The sequence below is a fragment of the Schistocerca serialis genome, chromosome 4 (assembly GCF_023864345.2).
Source record: "Schistocerca serialis cubense isolate TAMUIC-IGC-003099 chromosome 4, iqSchSeri2.2, whole genome shotgun sequence".
Lineage (NCBI taxonomy): Eukaryota > Metazoa > Arthropoda > Insecta > Orthoptera > Acrididae > Schistocerca > Schistocerca serialis.
The window spans coordinates 134769484-134788871 of record NC_064641.1 but is presented as its reverse complement, the minus strand read 5'-3'; the positions used below and the strand labels follow the sequence as shown (position 1 = coordinate 134788871).

Here is a 19388-nt window from a genome sequence, read left to right as displayed (position 1 = left end):
GAAAACTGTAAACACAGGAGTACGTATGACATACAGACATTGTATTCTTCTCGATAATCGGTTGATGACATTCGGCATGGCTGAATGGGATACTGTCAACGCAGTAAGTGTAACGTTCCAATTCATGCTAATAGCTACAATATATGCAGCAGAGGGGCGCGTTTATTCATGGAGCGGCACGAATTTACCAGAAAATACGATTCAGGCGCAATTTCATCTTCTAAATTTCTTTTGGCTGCGAAGTGTGGCACTTAAAAATTCATGTACTCCGAGGGAAAACTTCTTTTAAAGTTTGGAAAAAAATTGCTAAAAACAAAGCTAACTACTATTCGGCAAAAATGCTACATATGCCGTACACAGACTTACTTCATGCATGTGCTCGATAAATTAACCTAGATTCGTGCTCTTCCTACTAATTTTTATTGTCAATCATATGCAACACATAAATCAGCATTGTTATTGATTAACTACAAATGCATGTAGACCAATAACTTTTGCGACACACTTTTTCGCTGCTTCCCTAGCTGATACTGATGTCAACGAACGATAAAACGAAAATTATTTAAGCACGAAGTATTATTTTCAATAAGTGTGGCAAAAACTTTCACATGCACTAATCAATATCGTTGAGTCCTACTTCTGCCAGACCACTCACTTCACTTAAATTTATACTTCCACTTTCTGGGCTTCCTACCGAGTCTTCATAGCACTTGTCGGCACGTGCCTGCGACAGTTTCTCATACTTCGTATTATTACTATGTTTCATTTTCAGTGATACGGCTTCACCACACTACCTGCGTTTAGCTTTTACATGACAAGACCTCCACCGCAACACAGCTACACACCAACTAAACTTCGACGGGCTTCTGTACGGCACTTCGACATAAAGATGAACCACACACCCCATAACGGCTGATAAAAAATTTACTGCACAACTTCACTCCACTGAGTGTCAGACATTGAAAGAACACTGGCAAACTAATTGATACGTCGCTAATGTTTATAATTATAACAACAAACAATGTCGATTAAGATGAAGAAGCTCTAAAGCGTTGCACTATGGGTCATCTTTGTTACATGGGCTTTGGAACCCTGTGCAGCGCAGCTGCGCCAGCAGACGAAATTGATGAAACAGCTTCATAACCATTCACCGCCTCTTTCGAAGACTTGCCGACGTATGCAGGAGAATCTGCGGGTGAAGCAGAGACATGTAATTGAGAAGGAATTGTCACTTGCGCAGAATACATACGAATTTTATTGATGTAACGGGTCAGTTTCTTTTGTCGTCTCTGAACGACGGTTTTTGCCGCTTCTTTATTAATTAAGACCACAGCTATTTTACTATCGATACGAGTTGAGACTTAAATATTTATTCGTATCCTATTACAAATCGTGTATGTTACAAGACTAAAAATGTTAGTGTACCGGAGACTGAATTTCTTGTACGACACTTCATTGAGAAAGTAACTGTCAGCCACGTCAGTTACGAAAACATACGGCAGCGTTCACATGGAAAAGCGACAATTGCGCCCTACATGTATGCCACACTAACTGATAAGTTCTTAACAATGTATGTTTTGTAGCGCAGATATAAATATTATGTGTTCCATGCCAACTAAAGGCAGATTCATAGAAGCTATTTGAGAAAAATTACGATGCCTGGACAGGGGTTTGAACTCTATTCGTTTCGAACGTGATTCACTATGCTGCCTGCGATGTACTGCAGTTGGATGATGCAAAGTATATTTAGATAACCTCGTTTTTATTTACTGAGGCCACCGCGTTCACCCCCCTCACGCCAATATAAAATATGACACACACACACACACTTTTTTTGTTGTTTTTTTGTCGCAAGTGTTCTACGTCTACATCAGTAAGTAGCTTCATTGTCTAGTTCAAGATTGTGGTAGCTTCAGCTGGTTATTGTATACCTAAAGAAACTTGTGGAATATTTTTCGTACCGAATTCAGGACTTTATCGAGCTACAGGCGGTGTTACACGGATTTAGCGGGATATTTTTGGAGAGAGACTAACTTTCTGTTCTATGCGCTTCTATTATTATTGTTATTATTTTCGATTATTCCCATTTAAGAGATCGTTTGAACTTGAATTCCTTTATGATGATTGTTTATGTTTCTTCTGAGCCCAGATTTTCTTCATGTGTTCACTGTGTTGTTTCTTTCGCTCCGCTGTCCATTTGCATCCTGATCTCTTCTGTGTTGTGGTGTCAAATTTATGTTTTTTGAGGTGTTCCTGAATTCAGTTCTATTTTCTGCATCGTTTACTGTTATGTGTGCTTGTCTGACGCCCTCTTAAACTTCTTTTATCCATTTTGTTTTTCCCCTGCCTGAGTTGATGACTTTAAGAATTCACTTTGAAATTCTGTTTTCATTCATCCTGTGGATATGTCCCTAGAACTGCATTCTTCTTTTCCTTATTGTATCCGTAATCTTGTCTGTGTATTTATACAATTCTGATGTTGGTCTCTTCTTCCAGATTCCTTGCTCTTGTATCGGGCCAAAAATTTTCCTGAGAATTTTCCTTTCTTGTTTCTCTATTTCTTTGATTTTAGTTTGCCCACCTATTTGTGTTTGTTTCAGATGCATACAGTGCCTCCGGAAGTACGACAGTGTTGCAGTGCCTCAATATGCGCTTCTATATTATAACAGAAGTTAATGAACTGGTAGTGTCTGCGTCTACGCCTGAATTTACAGGCCGCTATACGATATTTGGCCTATGGCATGTAGGGTGTCGAAAGACTGCTGCACATAAGTAAATTTGTCTAAATTTATTGGCATAATTATTATACGCGAGGTTCATGTGAGCGGACGTAATACGTTTGTAGACACATACTTTGACCCGTATACTTTCGAAAAATTACGGGTAAGACTTCACATAATGCACAACGGATTTCCTGTAACGTATCTTATCGAAGAGCGTTGGTAATTCTTGTGGCCCTCTGGCACTGAGTAAACCAACCTACTACGAAACGCGGTGGTCTTCTTCGAAAATTGTTTGTTTCTTCTGTTAATTCAACTAATTTCAATGACTAACCGGCGACGATGCAATCAAATATACTAGATCTTTTCGCTTAATGTTCATTACATTACACCTCATTAAGCTGAGAATTACCTGTCACTCGTTACTTTGTCAACAACAGAGCCAAGTACGTCAGCATTGGTACGTGTATCCTATGAAAGCTATACGACTGAGTTCTCGCATCCTGTATGGTTGATGTTTGGCTTGAGAAGGCAAGCCCGTGGCCGACAGTTAATACCAGAGAGTGAATTTAAATCAGAGATGCGTTAGTAATCATACAGTAAATAGCTGATTCTTTAAAGAATCGAACTCCCATGTATACAATAGCTTCAGACGTCGGTTTACTTCACAAATGAGTTATACTTTAAGCATGTAAGCGAAAAAAGTTTGGAAAAGGTTTGAAAGTATGCTTCAAGTTTTTTGAAAGTCGCTAAGTGTTCTCATTATGAAGCACTGGATAAATATAATGTTTTCCACACGTCTCAATGTTTATGACGCGATATCTCCTAAACTATATGTCGTGCGTTGATGTAATTCTGCACGTACATTCGGTGATGTGGATACTGTCTACAAACTGCGTTTCGAGTAGAGTCAGTAGTAAACAAGCAATAAATTAAAATTTCACGGCTGATGCCGAAGTTTTACTGCATTAGCATCTAAAATGTAATAAGCGACAAACTTTTCCTTTCGCCATTTTGCGCGCGAGGGGGACAGGGAGTCAGCGAACAAAAGTTTCGTAAAGTTTGAAATCACGTGTAAAGTCTGTTGGAAGTCGCTGAGTGCCCTACTTCTCAAATACTAGATGAAAAACGTAGGGGGATACATGCGTGCCATCCCGGCATTTGCCTGAAGCGATTTAGGGAAATCAAGGAAATCCTACAGTACAGCAGGATGGGTGGACGCGCGGTTGAACCGTCGTCCTCCCGAATAGCGAGTCCAGTGTTCTAACCACTGTACTACCTAGCTCGGTGCCTCAATATATATGTATATATATAATTTTGACAGTCGTAAAAATTCATATATATAGATATTACTCAAACAACTAGCTGTCAAACTTGAATATCTATGACTGTCAAAATTATAAAAGCACATTATAATAAGTGCAACATGAAATCATCGGACAACTTTAAATCTTTACTGAAAAAATATTACATCCAACGAATGCGGACAGCAGCAGTTTACTCATAGTTGACGTATGTCAGTTTTCAACGTCATAACATGTACTGATAAAGGCAATAAAGTCGTTATAAGCTTATGTAAAAATACAATATCAAGCTGCATGTTGTGCTCTAATTTCCTCGATAAACAAATCGGTTAAAGAAAAGCAAAAGAAAAAAATCTGCGCAAACTATACAGTCTACGCGAGCGAAGCAGTAGGCACTAAGCTAGTATTTTATAAGAAAATCTTTTCTCTAAAAATTAATTGTTTCTTTTCTTAATAACTAGTATTATGCTAGGATAATGTCGACCCCCAACATCACGTGATGATGGCGGGTCTGAGGGATGAAGGTGAAAACGGGGGGGGGGGGGGGGGGGTGGCAAATGGCTCTGAGCACTATGGGCTATGGGACTTAACTTCTCAGGTCATCAGTCATCAGTCCCCCTACGACTTAGAACTACTTAAACCTAAATAACCTAAGGACATCACACATATTCATGCCCGAGGCAGGATTCGAACCTGCGACCGTAGCGGTCGCGCGGCTCCAGACTGTAGTGCCTAGAACCGATCGGCCACTCCAGCCGGCAGGGGGGGGGGGGGGGGGGGGGGGAAGATAGGATGATGCGTAACGTAGCAGGTCCGCTAATGTTTTCAATGTGTAGGTGAACGACGTGCAGTTAGGATCAGCAGCAGTTACAACTGTTCGCTGGTAATGCTCTTGTGCAAAGTTCACCGGGCAAAAAATTTGTTACCCCCAGGAGACATCACGTTAATATCGTCAAATACAGGCGTTGATAATGATGTCAGTTCAGTGAGGAAGAAAATGCACAAGGTTCTTCAGGAATGCCACATCCAGTTGCAGCCACTAATTGATTACTGAAACCTTCAGAGTTCTGGTAACTGCTGGTATGTTACCAGCTACGTTCCACCTGCTGTTGCAAATACGACGCCTGTCAAAAAAGTGAAGCACTAAAATGACATTGGTGGATGTCAATGTAGCTTCGTACACGTACACACCACCAGCAAGTATGTAAACGATTATAGTGCGTTTAAAATTAGTTGCGATTTTTGACAGTTCAGTACTCAACGAGTCGAGGGAATCGTTGTTACCAGCGAGTGTTGAACGCGCCAGTAGATACAGGGTGTTTCAAAAATGACCGGTATATTTGAAACGGCAATAAAAACTAAACGAGCAGCGATAGAAATACACCGTTTGTTGCAATATGCTTGGGACAACAGTACATTTTCAGGCAGACAAACTTTCGAAATTACAGTAGTTACAATTTTCAACAACAGATGGCGCTGCGGTCTGGGAAACTCTATAGTACGATATTTTCCACATATCCACCATGCGTAGCAATAATATGGCGTAGTCTCTGAATTAAATTATCCGAAACCTTTGACAACGTGTCTGGCGGAATGGCTTCACATGCAGATGAGATGTACTGCTTCAGCTGTTCAATTGTTTCTGGATTCTGGCGGTACACCTGGTCTTTCAAGTGTCCCCACAGAAAGAAGTCACAGGAGTTCATGTCTGGCGAATAGGGAGGCCAATCCACGCCGCCTCCTGTATGTTTCGGATAGCCCAAAGCAATCACACGATCATCGAAATATTCATTCAGGAAATTAAAGACGTCGGCCGTGCGATGTGGCCGGGCACCATCTTGCATAAACCACGAGGTGTTCGCAGTGTCGTCTAAGGCAGTTTGTACCGCCACAAATTCACGAAGAATGTCCAAATAGCGTGATGCAGTAATCGTTTCGGATCTGAAAAATGGGCCAATGATTCCTTTGGAAGAAATGGCGGCCCAGACCAGTACTTTTTGAGGATGCAGGGACGATGGGACTGCAACATGGGGCTTTTCGGTTCCCCATATGCGCCAGTTCTGTTTATTGACGAAGCCGTCCAGGTAAAAATAAGCTTCGTCAGTAAACCAAATGCTGCCCACATGCATATCGCCGTCATCAATCCTGTGCACTATATCGTAAGCGAATGTCTCTCGTGCAGCAATGGTAGCGGCGCTGAGGGGTTGCCGCGTTTGAATTTTGTATGGATAGAGGTGTAAACTCTGGAGCATGAGACGATACGTGGACGTTGGCGTCATTTGAACCGCAGCTGCAACACGGCGAATGGAAACCCGAGGCCGCTGTTGGATCACCTGCTGCACTAGCTGCGCGTTGCCCTCTGTGGTTGCCGTACGCGGTCGCCCTACCTTTCCAGCACGTTCATCCGTCACGTTCCCAGTCCGTTGAAATTTTTCAAACAGATCCTTTATTGTATCGCTTTTCGGTGCTTTGGTTACATTAAACCTCCGTTGAAAACTTCGTCTTGTTGCAACAACACTGTGTTCTAGGCGGTGGAATTCCAACACCGGAAAAATCCTCTGTTCTAAGGAATAAACCATGTTGTCTACAGCACACTTGCACGTTGTAAACAGCACACGCTTACAGCAGAAAGACGACGTACAGAATGGCGCACCCACAGACTGCGTTGTCTTCTATATCTTTCACATCACTTGCAGCGCCATCTGTTGTTGAAAATTGTAACTACTGTAATTTCGAAAGTTTGTCCGCCTGAAAATGTACTGTTGTCCCAAGCATATTGCAACAAACGGTGTATTTCTATCGCTGCTCGTTTAGTTTTTATTGCCGTTTCAAATATACCGGTCATTTTTGAAACACCCTGTAGAATTATGCCAGGCCTTCTCGACGCGGAACCGGGCAGGCTCGATGGACGGCGTGAAATGCAAGCTGGCCGATCTGCAATCTTCCTCAAACGATGTAAAAGAAACTATTCGGTAATAAACTCTGATTCTCGCACATCTTATAGCTTAATTTGTTAGCTTCATGACGAAAGCCTATCATTTCGTTAATGGTCATAGTTACTGTGATATTTCCATATTACGTAACTACTGCAGGAATTCTTAAAGTTTGCAGTGAAAAATAGGGATCGTCACGAATTTACATTTAGTGCGTGCTAGGTAATGTTGCATATGAAATTTAGAAAACATATTGAATTATTCTTTAAACTTGAAAGGACATCGCTATGTGTGTCCAATATCGAGAAAATGTAAAGCAAGCAAAGTGCTCTGTCACCAACGCACAAGCCAACGAAAAAGTCAGAATGAAATATTCATAAATCCCTCTTATCTTATAAACGGGCTGAAATATTGAAACAAGATTTTGAAAAATGATAGCATGAAAAGAGGAGATTATAATGCCATATGATTATTATGCGAAACTTCCATATCTATGGCGATATACAAGCAACTACATGTTTCTCAAATGAAAAAATGTAATTTTTTACGATCATCAATTGCTGATGAAACGAGAATTGTTATAGCTTTTGCAACAACATAAGGCGGGAAGTTACATGTTTATTTTTATACTGAGAATAGGCTTTTTCGTAACTGTTGACCCATCTTGTCCTCAGTTGCTAGTTTAATAAACTACTGTTTCAGTATTCTGTCACAATTTCTACTGCGTTAGAATGTTAGTAAGATGAATATTTGTAAATTCTCCTGTGTTTTGGGAAAAGAAGCAGATTTTAACATGGCAACAAGAGGAGTTATGTATTACTCAAGACTCGTCACAGTCCTTCATGAATCCTTGTCTCCTCAGCTTCCTTCTTGGTATGGCTGACAACTCGAATCCTGTGGTGTAACATTTGCAGTGGCCTCTTTTGTCAGCATTTCAACCTCACTGAGCGCAAATTTTTTATTGTTTTTAGCGTTTTTGGTTTTCATCTAGGCCCATATATTTTCAGTCAGATTTAAATGAGCATGATACGCAGGAAGCCTGATTAAACTATGCCCTTTAGCGTTAGCCAGTTCGTCGACCTGGTACCTGCAGATTCCACTAACTCTGCCTCATACATGCTAGGTTAAATTTTATACAATGGAACATTTCTTTGTACCCAGAGCAAAACATCCCCTTTCCTCCACTGCATGGTCGGAGGATTATCTATCACATTGGAATAGTATGGAGTACTGTCCGTTACTGTTGCCCCATTCGAAGGAATTGCAGTAGAACGTTATCTTCACACCTGGTGAACGTGTTCTTGAACGACAAGCGCCAGAAAATACCACTTTACAACGAGAGTAAATGGACGTAGATGTACAATATCTAATGCACAACACGGTGTGGTACTGTTTATCCACCGTGTGGCAACAGGGGCACTTTATCAGCCGAACTTCGAACGACGTTAAAGTAACCTCTGGCGTGCCACAGGGGAGTGTTATGGGACCATTGCTTTTCACAATGTATATAAATGACTTAGTAGATAGTGTCGGAAGTTCCATGCGGCTTTTCGCGGATGATGCTGTAGTATACAGAGAAGTTGCTGCATTAGAAAATTGTAGCGAAATACAGGAAGATCTGCAGCGGATAGGCACTTGGTGCAGGGAGTGGCAACTGACCCTTAACATAGAAAAATGTAATGTATTGCGAATACATAGAAAGAAGGATCCTTTATTGTATGATTATATGATAGCGGAACAAACACTGGTAGCAGTTACTTCTGTAAAATATCTGGGAGTATGCGTACGGAACGATTTGAAGTGGAATGATCATATAAAACTAATTGTTGGTAAGGCGGGTACCAGGTTGAGATTCATTGGGAGAGTGCTTAGAAAATGTAGTCCATCAACAAAGGAGGTGGCTTACAAAACACTCGTTCGACCTATACTTGAGTATTGCTCATCAGTGTGGGATCCGTACCAGGTCGGGTTGACGGAGGAGATAGAGAAGATCCAAAGAAGAGCGGCGCGTTTCGTCACTGGGTTATTTGGTAACCGTGATAGCGTTACGGAGATGTTTAATAAACTCAAGTGGCAGACTCTGCAAGAAAGGCGCTCTGCATCACGGTGTAGCTTGCTCGCCAGGTTTCGAGAGGGTGCGTTTCTGGATGAGGTATCGAATATATTGCTTCCCCCTACTTATACTTCCCGAGGAGATCACGAATGTAAAATTAGAGAGATTAGAGCGCGCACGGAGGCTTTCAGACAGTCGTTCTTCCCGCGAACCATACGCGACTGGAACAGGAAAGGGAGGTAATGACAGTGGCACGTAAAGTGCCCTCCGCCACACACCGTTGGGTGGCTTGCGGAGTATCAATGTAGATGTAGATGTAGATGTAGACGTGGTAGGGAAAGCCGGATCGCCATTGTTGTTACCTGGGCAACGGCGTCGCGTCCCCTACAGTACGCCAAACGTCAAAAGCGATAACAAATTTTAAATGCACTTTACCACGTGTAGAGATATGAAACTGGAACTTCCTATAGATGGCGCTAGCCGTCATTGTAGGGCCCGTGAGACCGCGTCTGCAGCGCCATCTGCTTCCTGTAATGGCTGACGATGAATGTCAACACACATTAACCCAAGTTCCATACATCAGTATCTGTTTCAAAGTCGTAAACATGCCGAGTTTTGTGCCTACGAACTACGATTTGCGTACAGCATTGGTTTTCTGTTATCATTGGAAGAAAACAGCTGCAGAATCGGAGCGAATGCTTGTCGAAGCTTTTGGCGACCATGCTCTTGCGAAGATACCATGTTTCGAGTGGTTCAAAAAATTCAAAAGTGGTGATTTTGACGTGAGAAACGACGAGCGCGGGAAACCTCCGAAAAAGTTCAAAGACAACGAATTGTTATTGGATGAAGATGATACTAAAACTCAACAGGAACTCGCGGAACAATTGAGTGTGACGCAGAAACCCGTTTCTCTTCGGTTGAAAGCTATGGGAAAGGTACAGAAAGTGGGAAAATGGGTTCCGCAAGAACTGGATGAAAAACAGCAAGCAAATCGAAAGATCACTTGTGAAATGGCGCTCGCCTTATAAAAAAGAAAGTGTTTTTTCCGTCGAATAGTGACAGGTGATGAAAAGTGGGTATATTTTGAGAATCCTGAGCGTCGTAAATCATGGGTGAATCCAGGCAAGCCATCGACATCCACTGTAAGACCAAATCGCTTTGGAAATAACACACTGCTCTGTGTTTGGTGGGATCAGGAAGGTGTCATCTATTAAGAGATGCTAAAACCTGTTGAGAAAGGTTAACACTGATCGCTACCAACAGCAAATAGTCGATTTAAATCGATCATTACGTGAAAAACGACCGGAATATAGGAAAAGGCAACGCAAAGTCATATTGATCCACGATAACGCCCCATCACACACATAATAGCCGACCGGAGTGGCCGAGCGGTTCTAGACGCTTCAGTCCGGAACCGCGCTGCTGCTACGGGGTTCGTATCCTGCCTCGGGCATGGATGTGTGTGATGTCCTTAGGTTAGTTAGATTTAAGTAGTTCTACGTTGTAGGGGACTGATGACCTCAGATGTCGAGTCCCATAGTGCTCAGAGCCATTTGAACCATTTTTAAGCCACACATAATAGCGCTCCATCACACACAGCAAGACGGGTCAGGGAAACGATCGAGGCGTTCAGTGGGGAAATACTTGGGCTTATTCTCCAGACTTGGCTCCGTCCGATTATCATGTATTTGCATCACTGGGATACGCTCTCGCTGGACAACGCTTCAATTCGTATGAAAACGTACGAAAACAGCTCGCTGACTGGTTCGTTTAAAAAGAAAAAATGTCTTTTTGGCGTGGCATTCGTAGGAAGAAACGTATAAATCGCAATGGAGATTATTTTGAACGAAATATTGTTTATCAATTTCAAATGGTTGGCTCTGAGCACTATGGGACTTAACATCTATGGTAATCAGTCCCCTAGAACTTAGAACTACTTAAACCTAACTAACCTAAGGACGTCACACAACACCCAGTCATCACGAGGCAGAGAAAATCCCTGACCCCGCCGGGAATCGAACCCGGGAACCCGGGCGCGGGAAGCGAGAACGCTACCGCACGACCCCGAGCTGCGGACTATCAATTTCAAATAACAGACGTGTAATTACTGCAACCAAATTGTGGCTTCGTATTTCTACACCTGGTAGAATTGCAAGTCTTCGCGTCTGCTAGAGAAGCTACCAGACTGCATTACTGTTGTTCATTACCAGGTGTGCTAAAGTATAAAAAATGGTTTGAACAGCATCAGAACCCCATAAAATAAACACGCACACACGAAAAATAGGACTAAGCTAGACATAAAACGTAGCATAGACATAAAAATTATGTAACTGTTCACCACTGCCACGAAAGTCATTCCCCTAAGGTAGTTGGAGAACCTGATGTAAACAGGAGAGCACCCTAAACACCAAATTGACAACTGCTCTCTAATCTCAGTTCAACAATCAAATCAACTGTATATCTTCAAATTATCCTCGCCTCCCACCTATAGTGGACAATATAAAGAAAAGTGGCACTGTTAATGTTAAAGTGCATCTGTCTATATATACATGTAATAAATAAATAAATCGGGTAAGTAGTAATATAAAACAACAACACCACCACTCACACACATAAAATGAAGCACCACCACAAAAACTAACTAAAAACACACACAACAGTCGCCTCAAAGCATAAACAGTAAACTACTGCATTGTATTTTAGGCACTGTATCTTTCTGTATTGTATTTTTATTTTTATTGTATGATACTAACTTTATTGTATTCTAATGTTCTCCGAGAGGATATATGAAATAATCATGATGTAAAATATTCGATTATCTATAGCACTTGTACCGTATCTCAATATGACAAATAACCATGCGGTGCATTTGACCTGCGGTCGTCGCACGGTGGCGCTAGCAGCAGTCCACATACACAGAGGTGTGTTGGTGCTTGTCAGAGTCCGGTGCAGCGAGTAAGTATGCAGACGTTTTCAGACGTGCTAATGGTGACTGTGTGTTGAAAATGGCCCAAATAACACATATTGATGACTTTATGAGGGGTAGAATACTAGGGCGACTGGAGGCTGGTTAAACACAGCAGGTCATAGCACGGGCACTCCGTGTGCCACAAAGTGTGATCTCAAGATTATGGCAACGATTCCAGCAGACAGGAAACGTGTGTAGGCGCTCTAGTACGGGACGTCCACAGTGTACAACACCACAAGAAGACCGATATCTCACCATCAGTTCCTGCAGTTGGCCACGGAGTACTGCAGATAGCCTTGCTCGGGGCCTTACCGCAGCCACTGGAACAGTTGTCTCCAGACACACTGTCTACACACGACTGAAAAGACATGGTTTATTCGCCCGGAGACCTGCAAGGTGCATTCCACTGACCCCTGGTCACAGGAGAGCCCGTAAAGCCGGATGTCAAGAACACAGTACACGGTCATTGGAACAGTGGTCCCAGTTTATCTTCACGGACGAGTCTCGGTATAGTATGAACAGTGATTCTCGCCGGGTTTTCATATGGCGTGAACCAGGAACCAGATACCAACACCTTAATGTCCTTGAAAGGGACCTGCATGGAGGTCGCGGTTTGATGGTGTGGGGTGGGATTATGATTGGTGCACATACACCCCTGCATGTCTTTGGCAGAGGAACTGTAATAGGTCAGGTGTATCGGGACGTCATTTTGCACCAGTATGTCCGCCTTTTCAGGGGTGCAGTGGGTCCCACCTTCCTCCTGATGGATGATAACGCACGGCCCCACCGAGCTGCCATCGTGGAGGAGTACCTTGATACGGAAGATATCAGGCCAATGGAGTGGCCTGCCTGTTCTCCAGACAAAAACCCTATCGGGCACATTTGGGATGCTCCGGTCAACGTATCGCTGCACGTCTTCAAACCCCTACGACACTTCGGGAGCTCCGACAGGCACTGGTCACTGGTGTAAGAATGGGAGGCTATACCCCAGCAGCTGCTCGACCACCTGATCCAGAGTATGCCAACTCATTGTGCAGCCTGTGTACGTGTGCATGGTGATCATATCCCATATTGGTGTCGGGGTACATGCACAGGAAACAGAGCCGTTTTATAGCACATGTGTTTCGGGACGGTTTTCTCAACTTACCATCAATACCGTGGATTTACATATCTCTGTCGTGTGTGTTCTCTATGTGGCTATGCTATTAGCGCCAATTTCCTGTAGTGCCACGTTGTGTGGCACCACATCTTTAATTTATGAGCACGAGTTCAGATTAAGTAGGGACCGATGACGTCAGCAGTTTGGTCCCATAGGAACGTCCCACAAATTTCCAGTTTTTTTCTGTAACCCCTTCACTTCTATGCCCGCCACCCAAGAACAAGTAATGGACTCCATGCAACGTTCTATGACTTGCCGCACCATTGGTCGGAGAGTAGCAATAGCCAGATTAGGGATTGCAGTCCCACTAATAGGTTGCCATTGACAGCGCAACACAGAAGTCTACATGTAGAGTGTTGCTGTGACCGGAGAGGATGGACTGTTGTTGAATGGTGTCCTATTGTGCTCCTCGAGAAATCGCAGTTCTGCACGTCAGATGACAATCGTCAGCGAGCATGGCAGCAGTCTGGGGAGCAGCCCCACACTTCCAATGTTTTGGAGAGACTCAGTTGTATTGTTCCTGGCGTCACGGTATGGGGAGTCATCGGGCATGACTTCAGGCCACGGTTGGTAGCGATTGAGGGAACTCTGACTGGGTAACAGTACGCCACGGTCATCCTGCATCCTCAGGTGTTACCTGTCATGCCACTGCATCACGGTGCATTCTTTCAACAGGATAATGCTCGTCCACACATTTCATGTGTCTCTCTGCCAACAGTGTGCGTGATGTTGAGGTACTAGCAAGACCATTAAGATCCCATGATCTATCCTCGATAGAACATGTGTGAAATCAGCTCAGACGTCAACACTATGCCAGTGGCAATCTTCAGGATATCAAGGACCAGTTACAACAGTTCTGTACCAGACAATCTTGTAGGTAGGGCAACCACAACTATGAGTCTCTGTTGGTCCATCATGGTCAGGGAACATCGGCTGGTTGAGCAATTGTCAATGACAATGAAACTCACCAGCAGCTGTGTAACTTAAGGACTGAAATTTATGGCTCTATATGACGTTTTCGATTGTTTGGAGAGATCCATCTGGGGCCTGAAGATCACATAGTGAAATGCTGAAATTAGTAGCCTTCAAAATAAAATAAAATAACATTTTAAACCGCACGGCTGTGGGTGAATTTAATTGACATTGACGGCTATGGGTAGTCATCTTGGGTATTAATAAACCGCTTCACCTGTTTTTAATCCACTATTATTGGATCACTACCAGTTTCGTGGCACTAAAAGCCACGTCTTCAGGTGAACATCCGTATAACAATAAATTCAGTAGGAATGACAACCGTGAGATATATACTGGCATGGTAAATTATTTTAAGGTTTAAAAAAACGTTAAAAACTTTAACATGAGGATATGAGAATGTCAGTACTCACACGACTGAAACATTAGAGCGGAAAAGCTCGGAACTTTTTCACTCAACATTCGTTGTCCGTCAGAAAAAAACACCGCTAAATGATGGTACGTCATAAAATAAAACAGCCGGATGCCAAAATAGTGGATGGGTCCTAAACAAGTCGTATCATAGTGATCCATTGGTTAGGAGACAATAACTAAAAACTATTAAGACCTCGTTTTGGGCCATAGTGAAAAACCTGCGGTAGCCACAAAATGGAGGGATCTTCTGCCTTTCCGTCAATAGCTGGTTACTTGATGATTTTGTCCGGGTAGAACGTCCCGCCATTTTGTCTCACCCACTTCTTGATCTTTCATTATGGCCCAAATTTAGGTCTTCATAGTTTTTATTTATTTTCTCCTCACCAATAGATCACTATGATATGATTTGTTTGGGACCCATCCACTATACAGGAATTGGGCTGTTTTATTCTATGACATACCGTCTTTTAGCAGTGTTTTGCTCTAACGGGCAACGAATGTTGGGTGAAAAGGTTCCGAGTATTTCCGCTCTAATGTTTTAGTGATGTGATTACTAACATGTTGATATTCTCGTGTTAAAGTTTTTAATACGTTTAATATTTTTAAAATCTTGAAATAATTTAACACACCTTTGTCTGTCTCAGGGTTGTCATTCCTTCTCGATTTAATGTTATACAGATGTTCACCTGAAGTGCACCAATAACAAAGGACTAAATACAGCTGAAGCGGTATATTATCACCCAAGATGCATTCTATACCAGTTTGCCTCAGGTGAGGATTGTTCAGCTTTACGACACTAATGCGTGCATCGAAGCCAGAGAACTGTCAACTTGTTTATAAATTTGACTCGATTTTGGAATGATTGAAATAACATTACACATCTTCTCAGTCCATGAAGTTTCATTTCATTTCCTCCTCCACTTCTAGCTGCTCCTTTTTTTTCAGTCTGTGAAGGTGCAGACATTTTCTGTGGCATAGCGATTTATCGAACTAGTCGATATGCGACAGGATGCCTTCGAAAGGCAGAAATATATGTGTGAATCCTTGGATAACGGCATACACATAACGAAGATTTAGAAGTTAGGACAACACGTCGTCACAAAGAATGTTGAAATAAGGATTCTGATTTACGTCCACGATATACTGAATGAGTAGGCCAAGTCATGGCACAGAAAACATCACAGAACCACCCCCGGCCTGAACTACACCTCCATAAACTGCAAACATCTACATATGTACCATAGGAACCACTGTAATTACAGGGTACGTTCCGCTGTACCGATTATTATGGCTTTTCGCCGTTCCATTCGCGTAAGGAGCGCGGTAAGACTGATTGTTCAAACGCCCCTGTGCAGGCTGTAATTAATCTAATCTAATGCTCACGACCCCTATGGTAGCGATATGTAGGGATAATATATTCCTAGAGTCATCATTTAAAGCCTGTTCTTGAAATTCTGTCAGTAGACTTTCTCAGGATAGTTTAGGTCTATCTTCAAGAGTCTGCCGGTTCAGTTCTTTCAAAATCTCGGTGATACTCTCCCATGGGTCAAACAAACCTGTGTCCATTCGTACTGCCCGTCTCTGTATACGTTCAATATCCCTTGCTAATCCTACTTGGTACGTATCGCACACACTTGAGCACTATTCTAGGATGGGTTGCACTAGTGATTTGTAAGCAATCTCCTTTGTAGACTGCATTTCCTTAGTATTCTACCAACAAACCGAAGCCTGTGCCTACGACTGAGCGTGCGTGACCCTTTCAATTCGTGTCGCTACCGTTACACTCAGGTATTTGAACGAGTTTACAGATTCGAACTGTGACTCACGAATATTATACTGATAGGACACTATCTTTTTTTCGTTTTGTGATGTGCACAATTTTACCTTTCTGAACATTTAAAACAAGCTGCCAATCATTGCACTACTCAGAAATCTTATCAAGATCTGACTGAACAGTACAGTTTCGTTCAGACTGTAATTCATTGTAGATAACTGCAGTATTCGCGAAAAGTCTGAGGTTACTAATAATAATGACCGCAAGATCATTAATATACAATATGATAAGCAGGGGACTCAACACACTTCCCTGCGGTACAATCGAAGTTAATTCTACATCTGTCGGTGATTCTCCATTCAAGGTTACACATTGCGTCGTCTCTTCCAAGAAATACTCAGTCCAGTCACGTATTTAGTCTGACACCCCGTGCGATCGTACTTGTGATAATAAGCGTAGGTGTCAACTGCCTTTCGAAAATCGGGATATACTGCATCTACCTGACTGCCTCTATACACGGCTTTCAGGATACCATGTGACAAAAGTGCGAATTGGGTTTAAATACATTTGGTCGTCGGTGCCTCGCATAATGTAAACTGAGGCAAAATCTCCACTAGTCGTATCACATTACATCACTGTAATCAGCTTCTTTCCGGTCCCTACATTTTTTGCCCACAGTTTTGCCTGTTCTTACGAGCAATGGCCTTTTGCGATACACCCAACACCAAATTCCATTGCACGCATTTCTCTTTGAAGTGTTCGCTCGAAGCTGGTAGAGATGGACTTAGATTCACGGACAGTAGCATTTCCTGTCAGGTCTGAAACCGACTGTGATTGACCGCGCCTTAAACTAATCTTCGGCCCTGCTTCTTGGAATCTACATTCATGTTTAGAAAAACCAGAGCACCTTGAACGATTGAAGATAGGGCATTCATATTCACACAGCATGTACATTAGTATGTTCTGCAGAAATGATTAGCATTTGCACCGTGTCGGCCCGCGTGTTCAAGGTCCACGAGACTCAGAGGGCCATAGACACGCGTTCCCAGGTAGATGCCGTGTTTCTTCACTTCCGCAAGGCGTTTGATACAGTTCCCCACAGTCGTTTAATGAACAAAGTAAGAGTATATAGACTACCAGACCAATTGTGCGATTGGATTGAAGAGTTCTTAGATAACAGAACGCAGCATGTCGTTCGCAATGGACAGAAGTCTTCCGAAGTAAGAGTGATTTCAGGTGTGCCGCAGGGGAGTGTCGTAGGGCCGTTGCTATTCACAATATATATAAATGACCTTGTGGATAACATCAGAAGTTCACTGAGGCTTTTTGCGGATGATGCTGTAGTATATCGAGAGGTTGTAACAATGCAAAACTGTACTGAAATGCAGGAGGATCTGCAGCGAATTGACGCATGGTGCAGGGAATGGCAATTGAATCTCAATGTAGACAAGTGCAATGTGCTGCGAATACGTAGAAAGAAAGATCCTTTATCATTTAGCTACAGTATAGCAGGTCAGCAACTGGAAGCAGTTAATTCCATAAATTATCTGGGAGTAGGCATTAGGAGTGATCTAAAATGGAATGACCATATAAAATTAATCGTCGGTAGAGCAGATGCCAGACTGAGATTCATTGGAAGAATCCTAAGGAAATGCATTCCGAAAACAAAGAAAATAGGTTACAGAACACTTGTTCGCCCACTGCTTGAATACTGCTCACCGGTGTGGGATCTGTACCAGATAGGGTTGATAGAAGAGACAGAGAAGATCCAACGGAGAGCAGCGCGCTTCGTTACAGGATCATTTAGTAATCGCAAAAGCGTTACGGAGATGACAGATAGACTCCAGTGGAAGACTCTGCAAGAGAGACGCTCAGTAGCTCGGTATGGGCTTTTGTTGAAGTTTCGAGAACATACCTTCACCGAGGAGTCAAGCAGTATATTGTTCCCTCGTACGTATATCTCGCGAAGAGACCATGAGGATAAAATCAGAGAGATTAGAGCCCACACAGAGGCATACCGACAATCTTTCTTTCCACGAACAGTACGAGACTGGAATAGAAGGAAGAACCGATAGAAGTACTCAATGTGACCTCCGCCACACACCGTCGGGTGGCTTGCGGAGTATAGATGTAGATGTAGATGTAGATGCAGATGTAGATATCGTGGCGCAACACCACCTACCAGTGAAATGCGACTGCGGCTCTCGTTATCACTGTAACCCGAAGGTAACGCATCAGTCTGACTTGACCAGATGTGCAGGTGCTTCGCAGATGTATGGGCGAACCGCATCAACAAATCAGTGAGTTTGAAAGACGGCGCATTTTTGGCATACGAGAGAGTGATGCATCCGTCCAGGTAATTGCTGCTCCTGTAGGACGAAGTGTTTCGGCAGTACAAAGGGTGTGTGCAGAATGGTTCGCGGAAGGCAGAGACAGTAGAACACGACGAGATGGATCAGGTTGCACCAACCGCCTCCCCCCCCCCCCCCCCCCCCCCCCCCCCCCTCCGAGAAGATCGACACCTCATCCGAATGGTATTTCAAGACAGATCTGCGTCCTCCTCGACTCTGGAGCAACAGTCTAACACATCTTACACTATCATGGGTGACAGTGTGTCGCCTTTTATTACGTCATGGGTGACGTGCGCGTCGTCTGCTTCTCCGCCTAACTTTAACGAATGTGCAGAAAGACGCTAGACGGGAATGGTGCACGGAGCGACGTCAGTGGTGTCAGAAATAGCATCGATAGTGTTTTCGGACGAATCCAGGTTCTGTTTGTTTGAAAATGGTGACTGCACTTGCACAAGACATACAGCGCCAACTCGGAACCTTATGGTGAGGGATGCTATTGGGTACAACCGCAAATCACAGCAGGTGCATGTACAGGGCACTGTGACCACTGTGATCTACTTGAATGGCATCCTGCCACCGGTAGTCATACCCTCTCTGCACAACACCCCAGACGCCAACTTTCAGTAAGACAATGAACGACCTCATGTTGCTGCACGAACGCGTGCCTTCTTGGTGAACAGGAGTCAGCCTTTCGCCCTGGTTCGCGAGATCACCAGACTTGTCGCCAGTCGAAAATGAGT

At 43.3% G+C, this 19388-nt stretch overlaps 1 protein-coding gene across 3 annotated transcripts in view; it reads right to left on the bottom strand.

Moving 5' to 3' along the window:
• LOC126473638 (calcium-transporting ATPase type 2C member 1) overlaps positions 1-839 on the bottom strand; it is a 72691-nt gene extending 71852 nt beyond the window's left edge. Inside the window, exon 1 of one of the 3 annotated variants that reach the window (XM_050100825.1) lies at positions 795-839. Coding sequence is in view for 2 of the 3 variants with exons in the window: in XM_050100823.1 (XP_049956780.1) it covers positions 656-766 (111 nt within the window). In the remaining variant the exon portion in view is untranslated. Of the gene's footprint in view, positions 1-655 lie in introns of all 3 variants that reach the window. The other 2 variants (XM_050100823.1, XM_050100824.1) reach the window with 2 other exon arrangements.
• Positions 840-19388: the final 18549 nt, after the last annotated feature.